The following is a 19903-nucleotide window of genomic DNA, read 5'->3' on the forward strand; positions in this document are numbered from 1 at the left end:
TTGGAATCAATTTGGGGTTCCTACAAGGACTCAAACACAGTGAAAAGATGTCTGGGGGCAAAATTGGTTCCAGAGTTTTCAACGGGTTAAATCTAAAGATTTTACCTGTATTTGTTTGCGTTTTTCTGACGCATAAAGTATCGAAGCCCTCTCATAAACCACGAGGCATGAATCCCACCTCCCTCTTCCTTCCCCATCAGACTTCCTCCGCGAGGACACGATGATCGGGACCAGCTTCCTGCGGGTGGCGGCTCATGACGATGACTTTGGCACCAACGCAGCCGTCATGTACTCCATGTCCAGCGAACAGCCGGAGTACCTCAGGGTCAACCCCCTGACGGGCTGGGTGTACGTCAACCAGCCCATTTCCCAGGTACACACTCAACCCTGCACTAACGGACGATACCAGACCAAAGGGAACGTTCCAGCTCGCTATTCAAAAGCTCACATCATGAAGTATGTTATGTGTTTCAAGCTAATGCCGTTCTAGCGATGCACGTTCAGAACAAAACAACACGCCACTATTCCGAGTAAATGGCCAGATACGCATGTATATTTGCGGTGAAGTACTCTGATGCCATGGCAGGAGTCCAGTGGGAAGTAGCAGACTGGCAGCCTGAATATGTGATAATGTCTTCAGTGCCTTTTTATTTGGCATCGGAAGATATGACACTGCTGATTCTTTCCTCATCTCGCTGCCTCTAACCTCTTGTTTCACCACCAGCGAGAAAAACAATCGAGGTGGAACATGAACAAGCAGTAGAGTGAGATTGCCACGTATTGTGCACAAAACAAGTCTGTTTCTCAGATGAGTGCCACGATGATCAAGCCCCCCCCACAACCCAAAAACAGCAACAACTCGCCATCTTCCAATGCCAAGAGGAATGAATGTCTGCACCCTCGGCACCTCACACCAACACAGGGCAGCGTGCCAGTGTTTTGCCTTGCGGAGAGAACTTTTCCACAAACACTGCCGCTGCATGGAGGGTATTACACGAGCTGGCACTGCCTGCGTCTTCCCTTCAACCTTTGCCGATGAGATAATCTCGGTCGTGTTAATTGCTCAAAGCAAATATTGAATTTTAAAAAAAAAAGAATAAAAGAACTGTCTTTATGAAAAAGCAATTCTTTTCTTCTGAATCTGAAACCTTTAAAAGGGCAGAACCGTCATCACATGTTGCATAAAGAAGAAGGCCGCGAACAAAATGGAGGGAAAGTGAACTTCTCCGCCGGTGAAGCCGCGCTGGATGTGCAGACTGTTATTTACTTCTGTGTCTGTAACAGATGGTTTCCCCTGATTGCAGCGGCTCAAGCTAATTGTTCTTGTAAGGCTTGCTAAACGCTGCTGCTCCCAGTGGGCCGTGCAAATCCCAGCACAGAAGTGTGGAAACAACGGCTCGCTCGCTGGAGTCTGTGATCTCAATTCCTAATGTTTATCAGTCTCTCAGGAAGCCGTAGTTATCACCGTGTCACTGATCTGCAACACAATAACACACCATCAGGTCATCTCCTCTTCATCTGTGTGTTTTGTTTCGTGGACAGAGGACCTACATCACCAGGGAAATCGTGGCGACTGACGGAGGGAACAGGAGCAGTTCGGTGGAGCTGGCCGTCACCATCACCAACGTGAAGAACCAGCCTCCACAGTGGGACAAGGACAGCTACAGCGTGGTCATCCCAGAAAACACCTTCCGAGACACAGCCACCGTGGTACGCTGGGCGGGGGGAGACTTTACAAACCAGGTGGTGGACGAACGGGGAGAGAAGCAAACAACATGACGAAACAGTAAATAAATATGTAGATTAACGGAATTTTAAATGCAATCCAAAGTAAGTATGTGTGTATTAAAGTAGGGTAAAAGACAAAGCAATACTAATAAAACAGAAATATAATTATAGTGCCACTACTGCTGCAGTGTTGTTCCAAGGAAGAACCATGCAGGAGATGGATTAATCACTCAAAGACACAGGAAACTAAACATGCATCTATACACATCTTCATACTTCAGTCAGGAACAGTCACGTCATAGATTCACAGTCGTGCTCCCTGGGTTAGCCAGTCAGCGTGCATGGTGATACTCGAGTGGGCATGAAGCAAGACATCAAATACAACTTCAACCGTTGCGCTACGCTCGCTGAACGAGGAAGCTGCAGAGGGCGAAGCTGTTGGTCCATCAGGGATCAGAGAGGACCGCTAAACCAATGAACAGACGCCTCGCGGTGTGACGGCTGTTATTGGTGTGCAGCTGATTAGAAACGATGACTCAATCAGCTGGCTGTCAGCTGTTCACAGCTGGAGGCGTGACGCCCGTGTCCTGCATGAGCTAATGCGGCGCCTCGTTTCCTGAAAAAGTCTCAATGGTGTTTTTATTTATTTTTGTCTCGTACGATCGGCCTCCGTTCATTCGGATGTGTCCGATCATGTAGTGCATTCCTCAGTGAGCGCGACACTGACCGAGAAAGCAGATTTATCCAGCCGGCATTGCCTACATGTACCAGGGTGCATTGCACGCAAGCTCCTGACTCCCAGACAACACATGTTGTAGCTTTAAGTGCGTCTACACCTCTGCAGGTAACGTTAAAAAGAACAAGGAAGCTCCGTTTGGTGCAACCCGGCTGCCCAGAGAAGTTCAAGCCAGAAATCCCGTAGTTCTCCAACTATGTCGCTGTCACATCAGATGACTAATTGCAGGTGGAAGTACGTCTTGTGCAGCAGGAGGACTCAGCACACGCTGGGGAATTCATCCCGTCAATGGAAACGCTGATTGGGCCATCCACATAATTTGATTTTGAACATCAAACGTTCAGCACATCTAAGTCAACGATGAGCAACAAAAGAAGGGACACCAGGGGAGCTCCAAGGTTAGGAACCGCACCCATAGAGAAGGCTGCAGACGCTCACAGACGACCTCAATTCCATTGATAAAGTCATTACATTTGCAGTTACCATGCGTCCTGTCAAGTGCATTTGATTACTCGTATTGCCCTTTCATGCCACTACACGGTTTGAACTAATCAACAGAATTTTCCAAGGATCTCTTGAAAGCAATTAAGTCCATTAAAGTTGCTGATGAATATTTCAAACCGAGAGATGGAAATGAAAAGACAGAGGAGAGTGCTTCAGACGAGGGTGCGCGTGAGTTACTGTGTGTGTGTGTGTGTGTGTGTGTGTGTGTGTGTGTGTGTGTGATGCGCTGATGGCGGCGGAGGGAAGGAGACAGAGCGCTGGTCCCCACAGCGCGGCGTTTTAATCCAGACTGTAGCGCAGTCTTGATTTGGCTTTTGTGCGAGGCTGCAATGACTCTCAGCGGGTTGTTCTGGCTCGAGCATGGAAAATGGAAAATGGAGCTTTTTTTTTTTATTGCCGAAATCAGCCCATGCACCAGGCGGACATGTTTGCCAGTTGTGCGTGCCTGATGGGATGCCTCATTACCGGAGCTGCTACGCTTCGCAGGTGCAATGCATTCACAGGTTGATCGTATGCGGCCAGTTCACCCGTGACGAGCCGCACCGCGTCAGAGATGGCATTTTTTTAATTTTAATTGGGTTTTTTTATGGCATCAGCTGCGAAGGACCTCTCCTTAATTAGTTTATAGAGAACGCAGAATGAAGAACAGAATGTGTTTGCCTTTGATCCCCGCGGGTTTGTTGTCTCGTCCAACAGTTTAGGACTGACTGCCTTATATTTTAGTCTTCATTATCATGCCATAAAACAATTATTTTCTCCCATTGGGCGGATCATTTATCCGCCGTTTAAAATGCACACTTCAATTGAAGCTCCACAGATGCTGTCCTCGCTTCAGTTCCTCTGGTTAGGATCACTGGCGGCGTTCGGGTTATTTTTTTCCAGGTCTCCAAATTGATAATTGGAAACATGTGAAACTCTTGTCAGTTGCCAATTACTGTTTATTTAAAACGTGGTTCTGTTGTTCGTCTCCTCACTTCCACCAGAACGAGATAGTGCATGACTAAATTCATTAGAACTACAAAAATTTGCTTCGCTTTTGGTGTGAATGCAGAAATTAAGGATTGTAAATAGACGGCACTCTGCTGCATAAAAAATCCCCTTCAAAATAAAAGCACAGGCATGGACCCACACGTTGAGAATCACTGCGCTAGTCCATGTCTTTGTCCTTGGGTAACACACATAACCCCCGATTTGCTCTGCAGGCTGTTCCTGCGGCGTGTGAATGAGTGAACGTTAGCTCGCCCTGGTGGCACGTGGCACCTTGCATGCTTCCCCCCGTCATCAGCGTACCACTGGCTGTGAACGACGTCGCGTTAACGCTCTTTCAGCGGCCGGAAGACGAGAAAAACGCTGCACATGTGGAGTCCGTTTACCATAAAATAAGCCAGATATCATATTGAAATGTGACCTTGAATCCCCCTCTGTGTTCCCAACAGACCATCAAAGCCACCTCCCCTCTCGGGGACCCCAGGGTGACGTACAACCTGGAGGACGGCATGGTCCCCGAGACCAACATGCCGGTTCGCTTCTACTTGACCCCCAACCGGGAGGACGGCTCCGCCTCCATCCTGGTGGCCGAGCCGCTGGACTACGAGACCACCAGGAACTTCATGCTGCGGGTCCGAGCTCAGAATGTGGCGGCGGTGCCGCTGGCGGCCTTCACCACGGTCTACATCAACGTCACGGGTGAGCGCTTATTTTAAATCACGTGTTTATTTTAAAGACGTTTTTGTGATCCTGCGTTGTAAGTTATTCCTCAAACGCGTGACCATCCGTTGTCGCCTCGCCCTGTTGTGTTCCTGTGTCTTAGTTCTTCTTTCACACGGTATATTTTCATAACACTGAATGCGTTTTTATTATAACTTTATGTTTATTTCATTAACCTTTTAGAAACCGTGCGAAAATCCTCCCGCTCTCATTTTAGGTCCCAGCATGCCCCATTCAGACAATCTTTTGGCATAAAATACATATATTTTTCCGACAAGTCTTTGTTTTATTGTGATTTTTGTTGCAGATTCTGATTCTTTAGGTCCTAATCTTTCCAAAAAGGTGTCCTATTGACGCTCCAGGAGGCATTTTTGGGGAATCTGGCTCATATCATGCTGGATGTTCATAGTTATGATCAAAATATCTTTTAAAAGTGATTTTTTTGCAGATATAAAAAAATGTCTTAAGACTTTGCGGAACAAATACATAAAATAAACACAAGTATTAGAATTATTTTTGGGTTCCTACAACGATTCAAACACAAGGAAAAAGAGGTCTATAGACAAAATTAGTTCCACAGTTTGTAACGGGTTAATATGTGTAAAATCAAAGTCTGAAGCTAAAGAGTCAAATGATGTAATCCAGAGGATGTTGTTTATTTACCCTCGTAAATATTGAGTTCAGAGCACAAAGTTGTGAAGAAAAGTCAAAAAAAGTCGCACAAAAGACGAGAGACAAAAGTAAGAGAGTCGTTGTAAATATTGGTAATTAAGTATTTAATGTTTCACCGCTGTAGGAAAAGGTTTTGAGATGAAGGTCACTGGTCACTGTGTGACGAGTCGTGTTTGACGATTCCTTTTATTCTGACGGCTGAACTGCAGCTAATGGACGAATTGAAAAGATTTCACTGTTTAATGCACAAGATGGGCTTAATGGATTCTTCAGAATATAAATAACAGAAACAAGAGCGGCGTCCGGCCCCGTGCTTATTCAACCACTGAATGCAGGACCCTCTTAAGGTCTCGCAGTTCATATTTTACAAAAGCGCAATCCCAGCACTTCAATAACTTACAGGAGAACGTTCTGTGGCTAATTTACAACGCTCCCGTGCCGGTCGCACAACTTCTCATCAGCGGGTTTGCTGTGTGTGATGGTCAGATGGAGCAGATACCTGCTGCCTTCAGGTGTCCGGGAACAGAGCCGGTGCCAAGGAAAGCATCTCCGTGTCGTATTTTTAAGTGTCATGGCAGACAGAACTTCACTCTGAGCTGGAATTGGAGTTAATGCTGTGACAGCTGCTTCAAAACATTGTGTTATCATGTTGTAGGGTGAATGATTAACAATGATTAACTTCAATCTGAATCTTGAGCATAAACCGCCTCAACACATTAAAGTGTGTGGTACTTCTATTCGTGGACTGGAGGGTGGAAAGCAAGATGATCCTTTGAATCAACTCTTTGGCGTGCTGCCTTTCAAAATAAAAGCTAAATGACAAATACAATGCATAGCAATGTATAGAAATGAACTCAAATTCACGCATTTCTCCAAAAGGAAACTCACTTAAATAGTGAACAGCAGCTTTTGGCTGTACAATATGCTCGGGGTCGACATGTCACCGAGCAAACCAATTCATATCTTTTTTGGGAAAAAGTGTCCCAAATTTGCAACGCTGCCTGATTAAATAGTTTTGATGCAACATATTTGTGGCCAGGTTCCCTAATTTTGATGCTGTTTTTCTCCGGCATGATCACCTGTAACTGGTGCATCCTCTGTTAGCTAGCCATAACTAGCCAGCATCAATGCTAATCCCGGGGGTGTTTGCGAGTCCCTGACCTCGCACCTCAAAATAACTGCCCCTCCCCTTCAAGAGAAAGGACACAGAGCAGCATTCGATTGAATGTGCCGCTCTATTCAAGTCATTTCTGTAATGCATTTGACCTTACAGCAAATTTGGTGTCTGCTTTTCAAGCTAACTTTGGAGTTGGTGGCGCTCTCGCTTCTCTCTTGTTATGGCTAAAAGTGACGGATGTAGGCTGAGGGACATTTTGTGTCCATTATTATTGTCCTGTGTCGGCACGCGTTGGCCATCTTGATTGTGTCATCACGGGGTCGGCTGGTTTCGGAGCAGCAGGAGACCTCTGCTCCCGAACGCCGACATCTGAAGTCATCAGAGAGGCGAGCTGACCAAACGTTAGCGGCAGCTCGGCTCGCTGCCCTCCCGGGATGCCCTTCGCCCGCCGAACCGCATCAGAGAAACAATCCCGGTAAACGTCTCCTGAGCAATGAACCCGTGATGGATCCTGACCGGGAGATTCTGGCAGCAGGACAGGAACGCTGTCCAAGACAACAACGCTCACGTTACGTTACCAGTCAACTGCTTCTGTGCCGTTGCTTTTGATGGAGAGAACATTAATCAAGAAGCCGACGAGGTAGCTGCCATTGTGCTCATGCTGATCCCCTGTAATGTTTGCAGAATGTTTGTCTCCAAAAAACACATTTAACGTTTTGAAAATTAAGTTGAACTATCTATACGTCCCGTCCAATGAGCAGATCTCACCGGTGCATGAATGCAAAGTATTCTCCTTCATAGCTGCAGGCTTCCTTCTGGGTGAAGGTCAGACATGTTCACAGTCCAGGATGCTTCACTGCAGCATCATGAGGAGGACTGGAGCGTGCAGCAACAATACTGACTGGAACTTTTCTTCTTCAAATGCATTCACTATCTACAAAGCCACCTTTTATGAAGGACCCAGACAAATGTAAATATGACTTAAAAAGAAAATGAAATTACCATATATGCAATGCAGTTAAACTGTTAAACCGAGTGGCCTCAGGTGTTGGTGAGATATAAAATATGATTCAGGAAACGGATGAAGACGTCTGAAGGCTCATTAGATGGTTTATGAAACTGTCTTTCCATCACAATACAAGTCATTTCATATCTCTACATTGATATATATCATGATACCACATGTTTTCTGTTTATTTAATGAATAAAAGGTCCACATTATTGAGTGTATACTCTTGTGTGAATCAAATAAAAAGTACTGCACATGTTTTTATAGTAAGAACTTTAGTGCAAAATAATCAGATGTTCTAAATAAAAATGTAAGTACAGAGTGTGTAATTTGAGAAAAGTGGCATTAAATGTTATGCAATGATTGTCAGGAAAGGTTGCAAATCTAACTGCAATAACCTTTAAATTATAAGCATGAGCTTTCAAATGGGGCCAATAAGAGCAAGAAGATTGCAGGGAACTTAAACTAATACATAAAGTATCTTTGAGGATCCAAGATTGTGCTTTTAGCTCATCCATCTATCTATCTATCTATCTATCTATCTATCTATCTATCTATCTATCTATCTATCTATCTATCTATCTATCTATCTATCTATCCATCCATCTGTAAAATAAAAGTGATGGCTGTCCTCTTCTTTCTCCAGATGTAAATGACAACGTCCCATTTTTCACTTCCTCCATCTACGAGGCCTCGGTCACTGAAGGGGCCGAATCGGGAACTTTGGTTTTCCAGGTTTCAGCCAATGACCTCGACTTGGGTCTCAACGGCAAGGTGAGAACACACACACACACACACACACACACACACGTTGTTGCTGTTGATCAGTGCAAATGGATGTGAAGAACGCCCTCTGAATACATGCACACAATCATTTTTAATCCCACTCTGTTTTTGATGATCTGAAACGTTCTTCCTTGTGTGTGAATGAGTGTGTGTTGTAGCACCTGGCTCTCTGAATAATTGAGTCTGCCTTCAACCCTCCCACACTTCTCAGATCTCCTACTCCCTGCTGGAGGACCGCAGTGGAGACCACCAGTACTTCCGTATCGACCCGGAGCTGGGATTCATCTACTCCAAGGCTGTGTTCGACCGCGAGACCAAGAGCTCCTACCTGCTGGAGGTTCAGTCCGTGGACGGCTGGGAGTCGGCTCGGCCCGGCAAACACGGACAGCCCAACTCTGGTAAGGCCGCTGAAAAGTTTGTCTGTTATTGCTGCGTCGTGCCAAGAGCAGCAACGCTGTTACGGGTTAGCCAAGTCCAACTGGTGCTGTCCGTAGGGAAGAGAAGCTGCAGTGGATAGAGGTGAAACTGTGACTTTAGATAGGAAACAGTTAATACTTAAAATCCCAAAAGGTTGTTACCTGTTAAAAATGTCAGCCGTTCTTCTGTCGTCCACTAAGTACAAAGACACCTGAACGCCTCACTCATAGTGACGTGTTGCTGCTGGAGCAGCTTCTCTGGAGGCTTTCCCACCTGATCCTGGACTCTGTGTTTGGGGATTTGCTCACACTCAGCCTGAGGAGCGTGAGCGAGGTCGACCAGCGATGTCAGGTGATGACTCATGGCTTGTGCATCGGCACAAAGGTATTGGATGGAGGTGGTCAAGTTCCTCCCACATCAGGAGAGAAACACTTTTCTTTGTGCACCATGTTTTCTGCACCTCGTCCTTGTCATAGAGAGAAAAAGGCCTTCCTCAAGATCCTCGCTGCCTCCAACGCTCACAGTCCTCTCAAGCTTGGAGACGTCCTCCTGAAAACGGCCCCAGACAATTAGAGTTGGCAAGTTGCATTCCTGCAGGTAGTGCTCTCCTGACCCAATTATGCCAAGCGCAGCTTTCCAATTAGTGAAGCACGATTCATCACTGCAGCCTCGACATGTGTGGAGCAGGAGAGTCCGGTCGCTGTGAGCCTTCCGCCTGTCCAACCGACGCCACTCGCCGTCTCGCATGCCTGCACTCGGCCTCGTGTGCCGCTGCTCAGCCGAGGAGATCGGTGTCGTGAGACTCCGCACGAACCACACCGGTGCTGATGTTTCCTTCTGGGGGCAGGTTGGACCTGAAGCAGTGAGGAGCTCCACTTCTGTGAGCCGGTGTGTGCTGCTGCTCGACTCTCTTTGCGCCCAACATGAGCCGATCATGCAGAGAACATGACATCCTTGGACTCACTAAAGAGTCAGTGAGCTCTTTAGTTCAACGTAATACAGCAAATATAAAATAGATATAATATATAAAAGCAAACGTTTGTGTATTCAGACTGCATATGCCTGAATGCATGCACCTGCTAGCATTGAGCCCGCTGGTCATAAGTGCTGTCCTTCTATCATAACGTATCGAGTAATAATGCAGTCGTTTAAGTCAAGGCCAGTTTTATTCAGCGATTGAAGCTATTATATGAAATGCACTTTGTACCACTGCAGCTGCACGTAAGGAAAAATACTCACGCCGAGTCCAAATACATATAAAATGATCATCAACTCAAATTCCTTTTTTTTTTAACCAATATAGCAATTTTGATTTCCGCGTCTTTTCTAATATTCGCCACCAACAAGACAAATAAGATTAATTCAACTATTAAAATGTTAAAACCTCCATTTAAGGTGAAATATGATAACTTGTGGCTTCATAAACATGTAATATAATCACCATGACACGGCTTCTCTCTCTGAGCGGTTCCTCGACGACGCTTTGCTACGACGGAGCGAACGCAGGGATTGCATCAAAGCTTCTAATCTGGCTCCCATATGCCACACGAGGTGCAGGGCGGCGCTCTGACCTTGTGGTTGGTTAGATTGTGTTGGATTAGAACAAAAATAGATAAATAAATCCTTAGCTCTTGCGATTGAAGAATCAAATTCTATTTCATCGCAATTTGGGACGAAAGCGATTCATCACCTCGAGGTGAAGCGGCGCCAGACTTTTTTTATCACTCATGTGATGTTTTTATTTCTGAGATGCGATCAGTCGGAGCAGTTCAATTCAAACAGGACTTAATTATGGTTATTGAATCTGTAGCTTTCATGTCGAACTTTTGATTCTGTTGATGTTAGATTTGTAATCCAGTTTATATAACGATGGAGGTTTATGTTCTACTGATGGAAAAAGAGGTGAAAGAGCCGTAACAGCTGCTCTGTCGACGTCTTTTAAGGCTCTGCATCTTCATCCAAGGCTAGAATAATCTCTGTTTTCTTTCTTTTTTTGGTCTCTTTCCCCACATCTGCTCATCTCTCCCTGCTGGATGACCAAAGGCCATCTCTCTCTCTCTCTCTCTCTCTCTCTCTCTCTCTCTCTCTCTCTCTCTCTCTCTCTCTCTCTCTCTCTCTCTCTCTCGCACCATCTTTCCATTTCTCTCTCATTTGCTGCCAGATGAAATACATACATGCTCCAACGGTAGAATAGAGAGACAGAGAAAGGAACAGATGCTGTGCACAGATGGGGGGAGAGAGAGAGGTGTTGAATAAACAGCAAGACAGCCCAGGATATATTTTTAATAAACATGATCATAGATTATTAAGCGATGCCCTCTCTAGGTTCGGCTCACTACGGCATTGGTGGCCATGTAAACAGAAGTTAAATATTAAACAGAGCAGAGACTGAGAGGCGGCAGTGAAGCGCTGCGAGTTATTCCATTTTATTTTTTTTCTGTGTCATGAATATTGAATGAGGCTTGCATGATGACGGACCGGTGACAGGCAAATTGACCAATTTAACACAGAAGACAGTTTTCAATCTCTGATATTAAGATTTCACATCAAAATCATTTCAGCGTGGTCGAAAATGACTCGTATGGAAACACCTCGCCACGTGTTGAGCAGCCGCACTTTCTACAACTCTACCTTTAACGTGGAGAGGACATCAAAAAACAAATTACATGTCATTTTCAATCAGATTTGTACAAGTGTGTCAACGCAACAGGATGCATTTACTTTCACAGTGAACAAAATAGGGAAGAATACCAAACTATCTCCAATGAAACGGAGCGATATTTTATTTCATCCAAAAATCATTTATACCATTATATATTGACGTGACGCTGCTTCAATCACACAGTGCTTTTTTGGCCTTTTTAAAATCGACTCTCAAAGCTCTGAGCTCCAATTAAGAAAAGTGTTTGGCGATTAAACGTTCACAGTCTTCGCCGGACAGTTTGGACCGTCGCTGGAGTTCTGCCAGTGAAATATTTAAGATTATATTCTAGTGGCAGTCCTCCTCTTCAGTACTTCTTATGCTGTGTTCTCACCGAACGCGACCAGATTACAGCAAAGTCAATGCAACGACGCGACAGGTGGAGAAAAAGCTTATTTTTGCGTCAGCCAATCGGCGTTGAGAAGCTGCCGTTGCTGATTCAAACTGCTGCCGCTCCCCCTGAAGGAGCGCTGATAGCGGCGTCATCCAGACGCTGTTGTGGGACTACGGATACTAATATGAACCCAGAGGTTAGAGGTTATTTCTTCCGTCGTCTTTTCCCGGGGAGAAAAAGCCACAGAGATAAGCCACGCCCCCTTTGTGGCGGCGCGATTATTCACGCTGCGTTTGGTGTGAACACCCTTTTTTTTGTCGTACGACACAACTGACGCGGGAGACGCGACGTGGCGCGTTGGTGTGAACACAGCATGAGGCCTTTCCTTATCTCTGCCAGGCGGGACGTCGTGCTTTAGGTGTTTGTTTCAAAATCATCTCACTATAAATGGACCAACAACCAATTGACACCCCACACACACACACACACACACACACACACACACACAAACTTTACAAGAATGAAAATGAATACATATATTGAAATGTTGCCTGCATGAGTCCTATGGAATTATAAAATACAGGTCGTCACAATGTCAAATTGATTGCATCAGCCTGAGCGCCTCCAAGGACTCAACGCCAGCGATGGAGGGCGGTGGTGGTGGTGGTGGGGGGGGGGGGGGGATCACCTCAGATGTGATTCTTCGCTGCGAGATAGAGCGAGAGCTCGAGATGGAAGACGTCAAGATCCTCGCTGCTGCAGCCGCCGGCGCTCTGCCGCCGCCTCTCGTCATCCCTGCCGAGACGTGAGCTTTGTCTGCAGATATGACGACAATATTGCATCGGCGTCTGCTACTCCGGCGAATGCTCGGCGCGGCATTTCAACCGGGAGCTGCTGCCGCCTCCGCCACGCCGTGCCAGACTGACGTGTTGGACGGCAGCATGTCTCTAGCCCACTGCGGCTTCTGGCCGAGTGCGTTATGTCCATGAACGCTGGACTCTGCAGGTTGTACAGGCGGTCCGTTGCCTGTTGCATGGCACGCTGGTCAGGGTTCCAATGCTGGTGCAAAGAGGAGCCTTTTATTTCTCCTTTTGGCGGTTTTTGGTCTCATGCAACCATTGTAGCCACCCAAGTGTCCATGGATATGCAGTGGCCGGTAACTCCCACACGTTTATGACTAAATACACTCATCAAAGTTGTAAAAGAAAGTGGGAAGATTGGATTGAGGCAGCAGATGTTGTGACAATCACGGCCCACAAAATCTTCTGACCACTCGGCCGGATCCACCGAAGAAATTGTGATCGAAAGCGCGATGACCGGCCCTGGAAAAGTGGGATAAGATCTAAGCAGCTTGGACCATACCTGCTGCGAGCTGATGTTCGGTCTCTGTTAAATAAGATGGATGAAATAAGACTTACCCAGCAGCGGGAGACTGTTGTGCACACATTTCTAACGAAAACCTTCCCAGAAAATGAACCAATGTTTTTGTTGCACTATATTTGTGTAGTGAGGTTAACAGCAGACACATTACAAAACAACATAATGGTAATTTTATTACAACAGGTGATAAAGAAAGCACCATGTATGCTTCACCTTAAATCACCCAGCATGTCCACATCTCCACAAGAGGAAACAATACACTGGACCAAATATATACTGACATTCCTGGGAGGTGAAAAAGCCCCCCCACTGCCCCACTTTGGACAATCTCATCATGTTTCCCTGCTTCTGCTGCACACACCCACCCAGGAGAACAACTTACATCTGCAGAAATATACAGAAGCTTCAGACAGGTGACAAGGAAACATACAGCATCACCAGAGCGAGACTGAAAGCTGGCATCAAGGAGACAAAGCGGAGGCGTCAGAAGAGACAAAAACACCAACAACACTCAAGATTCGTGGCAGACAATCCAGAGTGTCGCAGGCTCGAGAAGCCAGATGAGCTGAACACTTTTTATGCCCGCTTTGATCTCCTCAAAGAGTCAGCTGTCAAGTCCTCCCCCCTCCAGAGGACCGGCCACTGTCAGAACCACGGCGGATGTGAGAGAAACTCTGATTGTGGACTAAGTGCCAGCAACCTAACAGATGTCATCACTCATATGTTCAACACAGACCCCATCGTCCCTGTACCTAGGAAGTGAAGTGCTTTGAGGAGCAGCAGCCTGTTGTGTGTAGAGGATGCTCTACACATCTGGAGAATAACCACGGCTGCATCACAATGTTGTGTGTTGACTTCAATCACAGTGTGCTGGAGTACCTCACTCAACTCACACAACTGGTTATTAGACGTCCTCACAAACCGTTTGGATTGGCCGCCACTCCTCCTCCACTCCAGTGGTGAGCGCCGGAGCACCCCAGGGCTCTGCGCTCGGCCCTCTCCTGTTAGCAGATTGCAGGTGACGCGACCGTCATCGTCCGCATTGCAGACGGCGATGAGACTTAGACCTGAAGTGAACGGACTCGGTGCTCGGAGAACAAAGAAACTCAACTCCAGGAAAACCAAGGAGCTGATTGTTGATGTTGGGTGGAGAATGTGAACAGTTGCTGGGAATCAGCATCACAAACAACCTAACATGGTCATCACACACCTCCATCCTGCTGAAGGACGCTTCACATATATTGAAACACTCTTCCCACCACAGCCAGTTCACCCTGCGGCCATCTGGCAGGAGATAAAGACCAATCACAGACTTCAGAGCAGCTTCTCGGGTTTCTTTATGAAGCAAAATGGGACTGCAAACGGCGTTTCACTTCGCAGCCCCCTCACTTGTAACCCTGTAGTCTTGTGTTGACCATAATACAGCCACGTTCAGACCTAATCCCTGTTTTAATCCCACGAATGCACGGCGTTCTTTCAGGTCAAGGTTGCACATCTGGATGTTTTTTTGTCCTCCACCCTGTCTTTGGGGCAAGGAAGCAAAGCTACAGGCGTTAGTGTGTGCGTTAGTGTGTGCGTTGTGTCGTTAGTTTGGGCTTTGGCATGTTGTGTTGAAGCGTTCAGACACACTGAACAGCTGCTGGAGGGCTTTGGGTATGGTGGGCCAGTAAATCTGTCAAAGAAACGCAGAATGGCTTCAAGTGCATCTCCCAGGCCTACAGGCGGGCGGGAGGAGACAATCCAAGGGACGTCTACCCGCACAACATCTGCAATGCATTATGGGCAGTGAGGGTTCGTTTGGTCGACGCCCGATAACGCGGTTCTACCTCTTGGACGCGTCAGGGTCTCTGTGTGAGCTCCGCTTCGACTGCGTGCACTTTTCTCGTTGTGTTGGGATTGATTGAAGCTTACTTTAAAGTTTTAACTGTGAAGCAATTCACAGAAATAATTACGATTACAGGTTCAACATCGTTTCTGATCCCCTCACGTGACGGTCGCATGGTTCCACTCCATGAATACAAAAGTTAAATCTGGCTTTATAGTTGGATAGTTTCCATAAAGAAACCTTTGCTGTCTGGTTAACTTCTGCACCCTGAGCTGCTGCATGAAGCAGCTTCATGACAATGGAAAGTGACTGAGTGCTGTCGAGCTTCTGATGTCTCCTTGTTTACGTGAGGAGACTTCGCCTGTATGGCTTGAGAAGCTTTGTGTTTGAAATACTTCAGAATACATTAAAAAACTATGATAACCTTCCCTTCATTATGGCTTTCCTTCCTCTATACTTGCACTAACAACCCTTTCATGAGAGAGGAAACACATACGACAGCATTCACAGTAAATCCATACAAAACATTGTGTTCTGCTTTTCAATCGACAGAATATTGGCTCACTGAAGAGCTCCACATTATCTGAATAGAACATACATATAAAGGAAAAGAGGACACACAGGAGAGGGAGAATGTGATGAAGCTTGCTGTATTTATCTTTGCACATTTACACATGCAGACACACTCACATGCTAAGCACCACGCTGCAAACTAGCGAGCAGAAGGTTGTCAAGTGGGCACAAAAATAACCTCGATAAACACTTCTCTCACAGGCCGTTAACGAGCTCTGCTGCTTCTGACTGTACAGCTAGTGTTGGAGGGTGTGAGTTTACACATGCATGTCTTTGGAAGTGTGAAAACATGCATGAGCTACTGCGTTACTGATCCACTGTTACCCGTTCTCCATCCATCTCGCTTTCTGTCTCTCAGAGTCTGAACATATGCAAAACCCTGGCATTATGCAACTTTTCTTTTTTTTTTACAGCTCCAAGGGCTGCGTTTGGTTTGCTATCTCTGCCCCTGAGTTGTATACCATCCCCTCCACCCCGGCTTAAACCATTAATCTCCTCTCTTTTTTATTTATTTGTTCATTTTACAGGGACAATGCACACTGATCAACAGTAAAACTGTAAGTGAGCCAGAGAGGCTCGTTTTCATTTGCTGTCCCTGGTCAGTTTTTTTTATGGCAGCCTGAAAATACATTTATAATAACAAAACTAATTCAAGATGTGTATATATATAAAACACTAGAGCCACATAATACATAAACACCAAACATGACAAATGCACATTTACGCCGAGTAGACAGGCAGGACAAACTGTACGCTAAAGCTCGCACATCTGATGGCCAACAAGCCGTTCGGTGTTTGAATGTTTTGTGTGTTTTTTTGTTCGTGTGTGAGATGAAAGAGCGTTCCATGAGTTTGCTGATTTAATAGAAAATGCACATTTGCTAAAAGAGCTGGATCTAAGTGAAATGACACAGTCGCCTCTTGCAGTTTTCGTTCATTTCGATACCGATATCCAGGCGAGCCTTTAGGTGCGGCCGCTCCTCCACCGACGCCCAGAGTTTAACGCTGGGAGGAAAGAATCAGCCGGATTTGATGTAAAATAGTCGGAAATAGTGGCGACTTCTGACAGATGTAACATAAAAGCGTCCGACAACGGTGGATGGACGACAGAAATTGGATGTTATTTCTGTTCCTGTCTGTGTGTGTGATGAAATGTCATAGGTGTGTGTGTGTGTGTGTTCACGTGTATGCTGCTTGAAAAGTGGCTAAGTTGTGGCTATTCAGAGCCAGCGACAGATGTTCACGTTCACGCTGACAGCATCAGAACAACCTCATGTTCATGTTTGACTTCCTCTCTTTATTTTCAGATACAGCATATGTTCGCGTTTTCATCAGCGACGTGAACGACAACAAGCCGGCGTTTGCACAGGCGGCGTACGAAGTGGACGTGGACGAGGACGCCGACGTCGGCTTCGCCATCCTCACCGTCAGCGCCAACGATGGGGACGAAGGTGGGTGGCATGGATGGAGGGATGTGTGCATGTGTGGGATTCAGGGAGTGGGACAAGTAGACACGCAGGAGGAAAGTGTAGTCGTGATGCTGCGGATGCTGCTTCAAGTGTTTCTCTTTGGCTTCACTGAAAAAAAACGACTTTTCACTTTTCACTTCACTGCTTTTGTTTTCTCTGAGGGCAAAAAAAAAAGGGTTTACACCACAAAACATGACATGAAGCCATGACAACCGAAGCAATATGTTTGATTCAGTCACTTAACAGCGGCCCCTCTGGGGGGATAATTCTTCATCGGGAGGTCTTCCTCACTCTCAAAGTCCTCGTACTCCCATGAACCGATACCACAGCCTCTGATGTGACACAGGAGCAAAAAACTGCACAGCCTTACGAGAGCAAATACGTCCATTTTACATGTTTATAACACAATTCAACCATAAATATTAACATAAACCATAAATATGACTCCAAGGACTTGAAAGTGACTCGAGAGAACTCCCCAAGTTATGAAAATAGTGTCCGGGTTTGATATAACTGAGGATATTGCAGCATCCATGCTAACTTCTTGAGGCCGCGCCCCGAGCTGCTCGACCGCGCTCTGGCTTGAAGATCTTCACGTGAAGTGCGATCCTGCCGTTGTCACGTGATCTTGTGACACTGTTGTGACACTGTTGTGCGAGGTGATGAAGACCGGTGAGGCAACATGTTGCCCTCCCAGTGAGTTATGTTAACAATGAACATGTCACGGAGAGAAAAAACGCTGTTTGTCGACGAGAGACTGCAGCGACCAATGCCCCCGCGATGATGGAGACTCTGAACAGGAGAGCTCATCTGTCATACAGAGATGCTCAGGAACCCTTGAACGGTGTGAGTAATACGGCCCAGACAGACCCGCGGGTACGGTCGACCACACGGGAGGAGAGGGAGAGGAGCCCAAACGGAAGCTAAGCTAACGCGGCTAAGACCCCAGGCGTTTGGCTGACGTCCTGTCGGAGCAGAATAGACGGATGAAACAGGACATCAGGCTCACGGAGCAATGACATCAGACACTGGTGTGCCCTCGTCTTCACAGAGACCCGGCTCTGGCAGGTCGACAGGAAGTGGGACGAGAGAGGGCGGGCTCTTTGTTCACATCGATTGATCCTCAGACATACGACACGGCGATGTGACGTGTGCAACAGGAGCTCGACTGCAAAGATCCAACCGAACGAGTCTAAAGAATATGTTTCCATGTCATCAGAGCAGAGAAGAGTCATGTTGAAGTTACACTTCATTCATACATTAAAACAGAGTGAACTGTGAACACTTACCGACATTAACATTTATTTAGAGGCGTGAGAACATTCATCCTTCCGTCTCATCAGACACTTTGGGGCTATTTGTTGGCAGACAGGTGGTGTAGAATATTTCAATCAGGGCCTTTTACTTGAAAAGGCTCGTGTCTTTCTTGAGTGGTGAGACTGAAAGTACAGCAGCCCTAAAAGGCGCCCTGTGGAGATTTCTGAAAAACAATCAGGACTTTGATTTATAATCAGTGTCACTCAACAAAACACACTCGGTGTATCCTTAAGGTCTGATAGACGTGTTGCATGTGTTTGCTTCCTCTTAAAAAACACTTTTATTTTGAATCCAGCACATCCATGTTTACCAGCCGGTCGTCTCCTCCTCCTCGTGTGTTGCATGAAACACAGTGTGTGTGAGTCGTTGTCTGGTTACGATTGATTTTGACAGTGATTGCTGCAGCCGGACTTTTCCTTCACTTTCCTACAGGAGTCATGAGAGCAATAGTCTGCAGATTCATCTTCTAGTTTTCCTCCTCTGAGTTCAGGAAATACATTTCTGTCCAAAAGAGTGATGTCACATGCTTTGCTGATGAGCAATATATTCACTTGCGAATGCTTGGAGAAACGTAAAGTAATACTGAGAACATGGGGGAGCGACAATTTCAAATCACTCCCTAAACTTTCTGACAGATATAAAATAGTCATTTTTAAGTTGAACACTGGCAAAATGTGTTTCCTCACTTTTTCTGATACACACAGGAGAGAAAACAACTCAGATCAGACTGAGAAAATGGATCCGTTTGTTTTAATTCTCCTTTTCCTTCCGCTCTTCTATACCTTGCCTTTTTGTTTTTTTACAGGAAAAAAAAGGGAACTATTAAATATGAAAGCACATCCAAGATGCTGATGTGAAGTAGGCCACAGTTCAAGTGATGATGCGTCAGCAGATGATTGTGGGGAGGAAAAAAAATATTGCTCTTATAAAAAAAACATGACTGCATGTGCATCTGATTTAATTTGCATCCGGCGTTTCAGCTCTGGGAAAAAAAAGTGTGAAGCATGAAAAGAAAACGTTTCAATTATAATTAGCTTGGACTCATTATAAACCGCTCAGACTCGTCTCTCCTCAGGATGGAAATTGTGTTCAAGGGTCCAAACTGGGACTGAACTGGCACTGGATGGTGGACAAGTGTTTTTAAGAAGGGGAGGGGGGGGTCGTTCTACCATCCTGGTACTTTAGATAGTGAGCTGCCTCACCTGTACCTGTAACCTTACTTCACGCTCACTGCTAGCTCCTCCCTGTTTAAGTGTGATCAGATGGTGAATCTGGGGTCCGGTATGTGACCGTTATGGTTCACCTGTGAAAACCTCTGACTGTGAAGCAATTTCCTTGTGTGGAATAAGAGAGAGAGGAACTCAAAGATGTGTGGAATTGAAACTGGTACCAACAGCACACTTTGAGACGTCATCATCATTCAAACCAATAGAGTTTCACCCGGCGAGCGCCAGGTGATGCAGTCCACGTGTCTCACTGCTGCTTCCAGAAAACCTCCATTGAATTCTGTCTTGAGAATCGTGTTTGAAAGCAAGAGGCAGTCAATACAGGAACTCATGAAAGTCTCATTATCTTTCATTTTCTGTCCAGAATTTGTCAAACTCACTCAAAGAGAAGTGATCTTTATC

The 19903-nt window shown here is 46.0% G+C and overlaps 1 protein-coding gene across 1 annotated transcript in view; it reads left to right on the forward strand.

Moving 5' to 3' along the window:
* si:ch211-186j3.6 (neural-cadherin) overlaps nucleotides 1-19903 on the forward strand; it is a 250418-nt gene that overhangs the window by 116474 nt on the left and 114041 nt on the right. The window contains exons 11-16 of the mRNA XM_068575994.1: nucleotides 201-373; nucleotides 1543-1710; nucleotides 4405-4654; nucleotides 8120-8247; nucleotides 8471-8657; nucleotides 16797-16940. Of these exons, the coding sequence (XP_068432095.1) occupies nucleotides 201-373; nucleotides 1543-1710; nucleotides 4405-4654; nucleotides 8120-8247; nucleotides 8471-8657; nucleotides 16797-16940 (1050 nt within the window). The remainder of the gene's footprint in view (nucleotides 1-200; nucleotides 374-1542; nucleotides 1711-4404; nucleotides 4655-8119; nucleotides 8248-8470; nucleotides 8658-16796; nucleotides 16941-19903) is intronic.

The sequence above is a fragment of the Clinocottus analis genome, unplaced genomic scaffold (genome assembly GCF_023055335.1).
Source record: "Clinocottus analis isolate CAN_PGR_092001 unplaced genomic scaffold, fCliAna1.0.p SCAF_1, whole genome shotgun sequence".
In the NCBI taxonomy this organism is placed as follows: Eukaryota; Metazoa; Chordata; class Actinopteri; order Perciformes; family Cottidae; genus Clinocottus; species Clinocottus analis.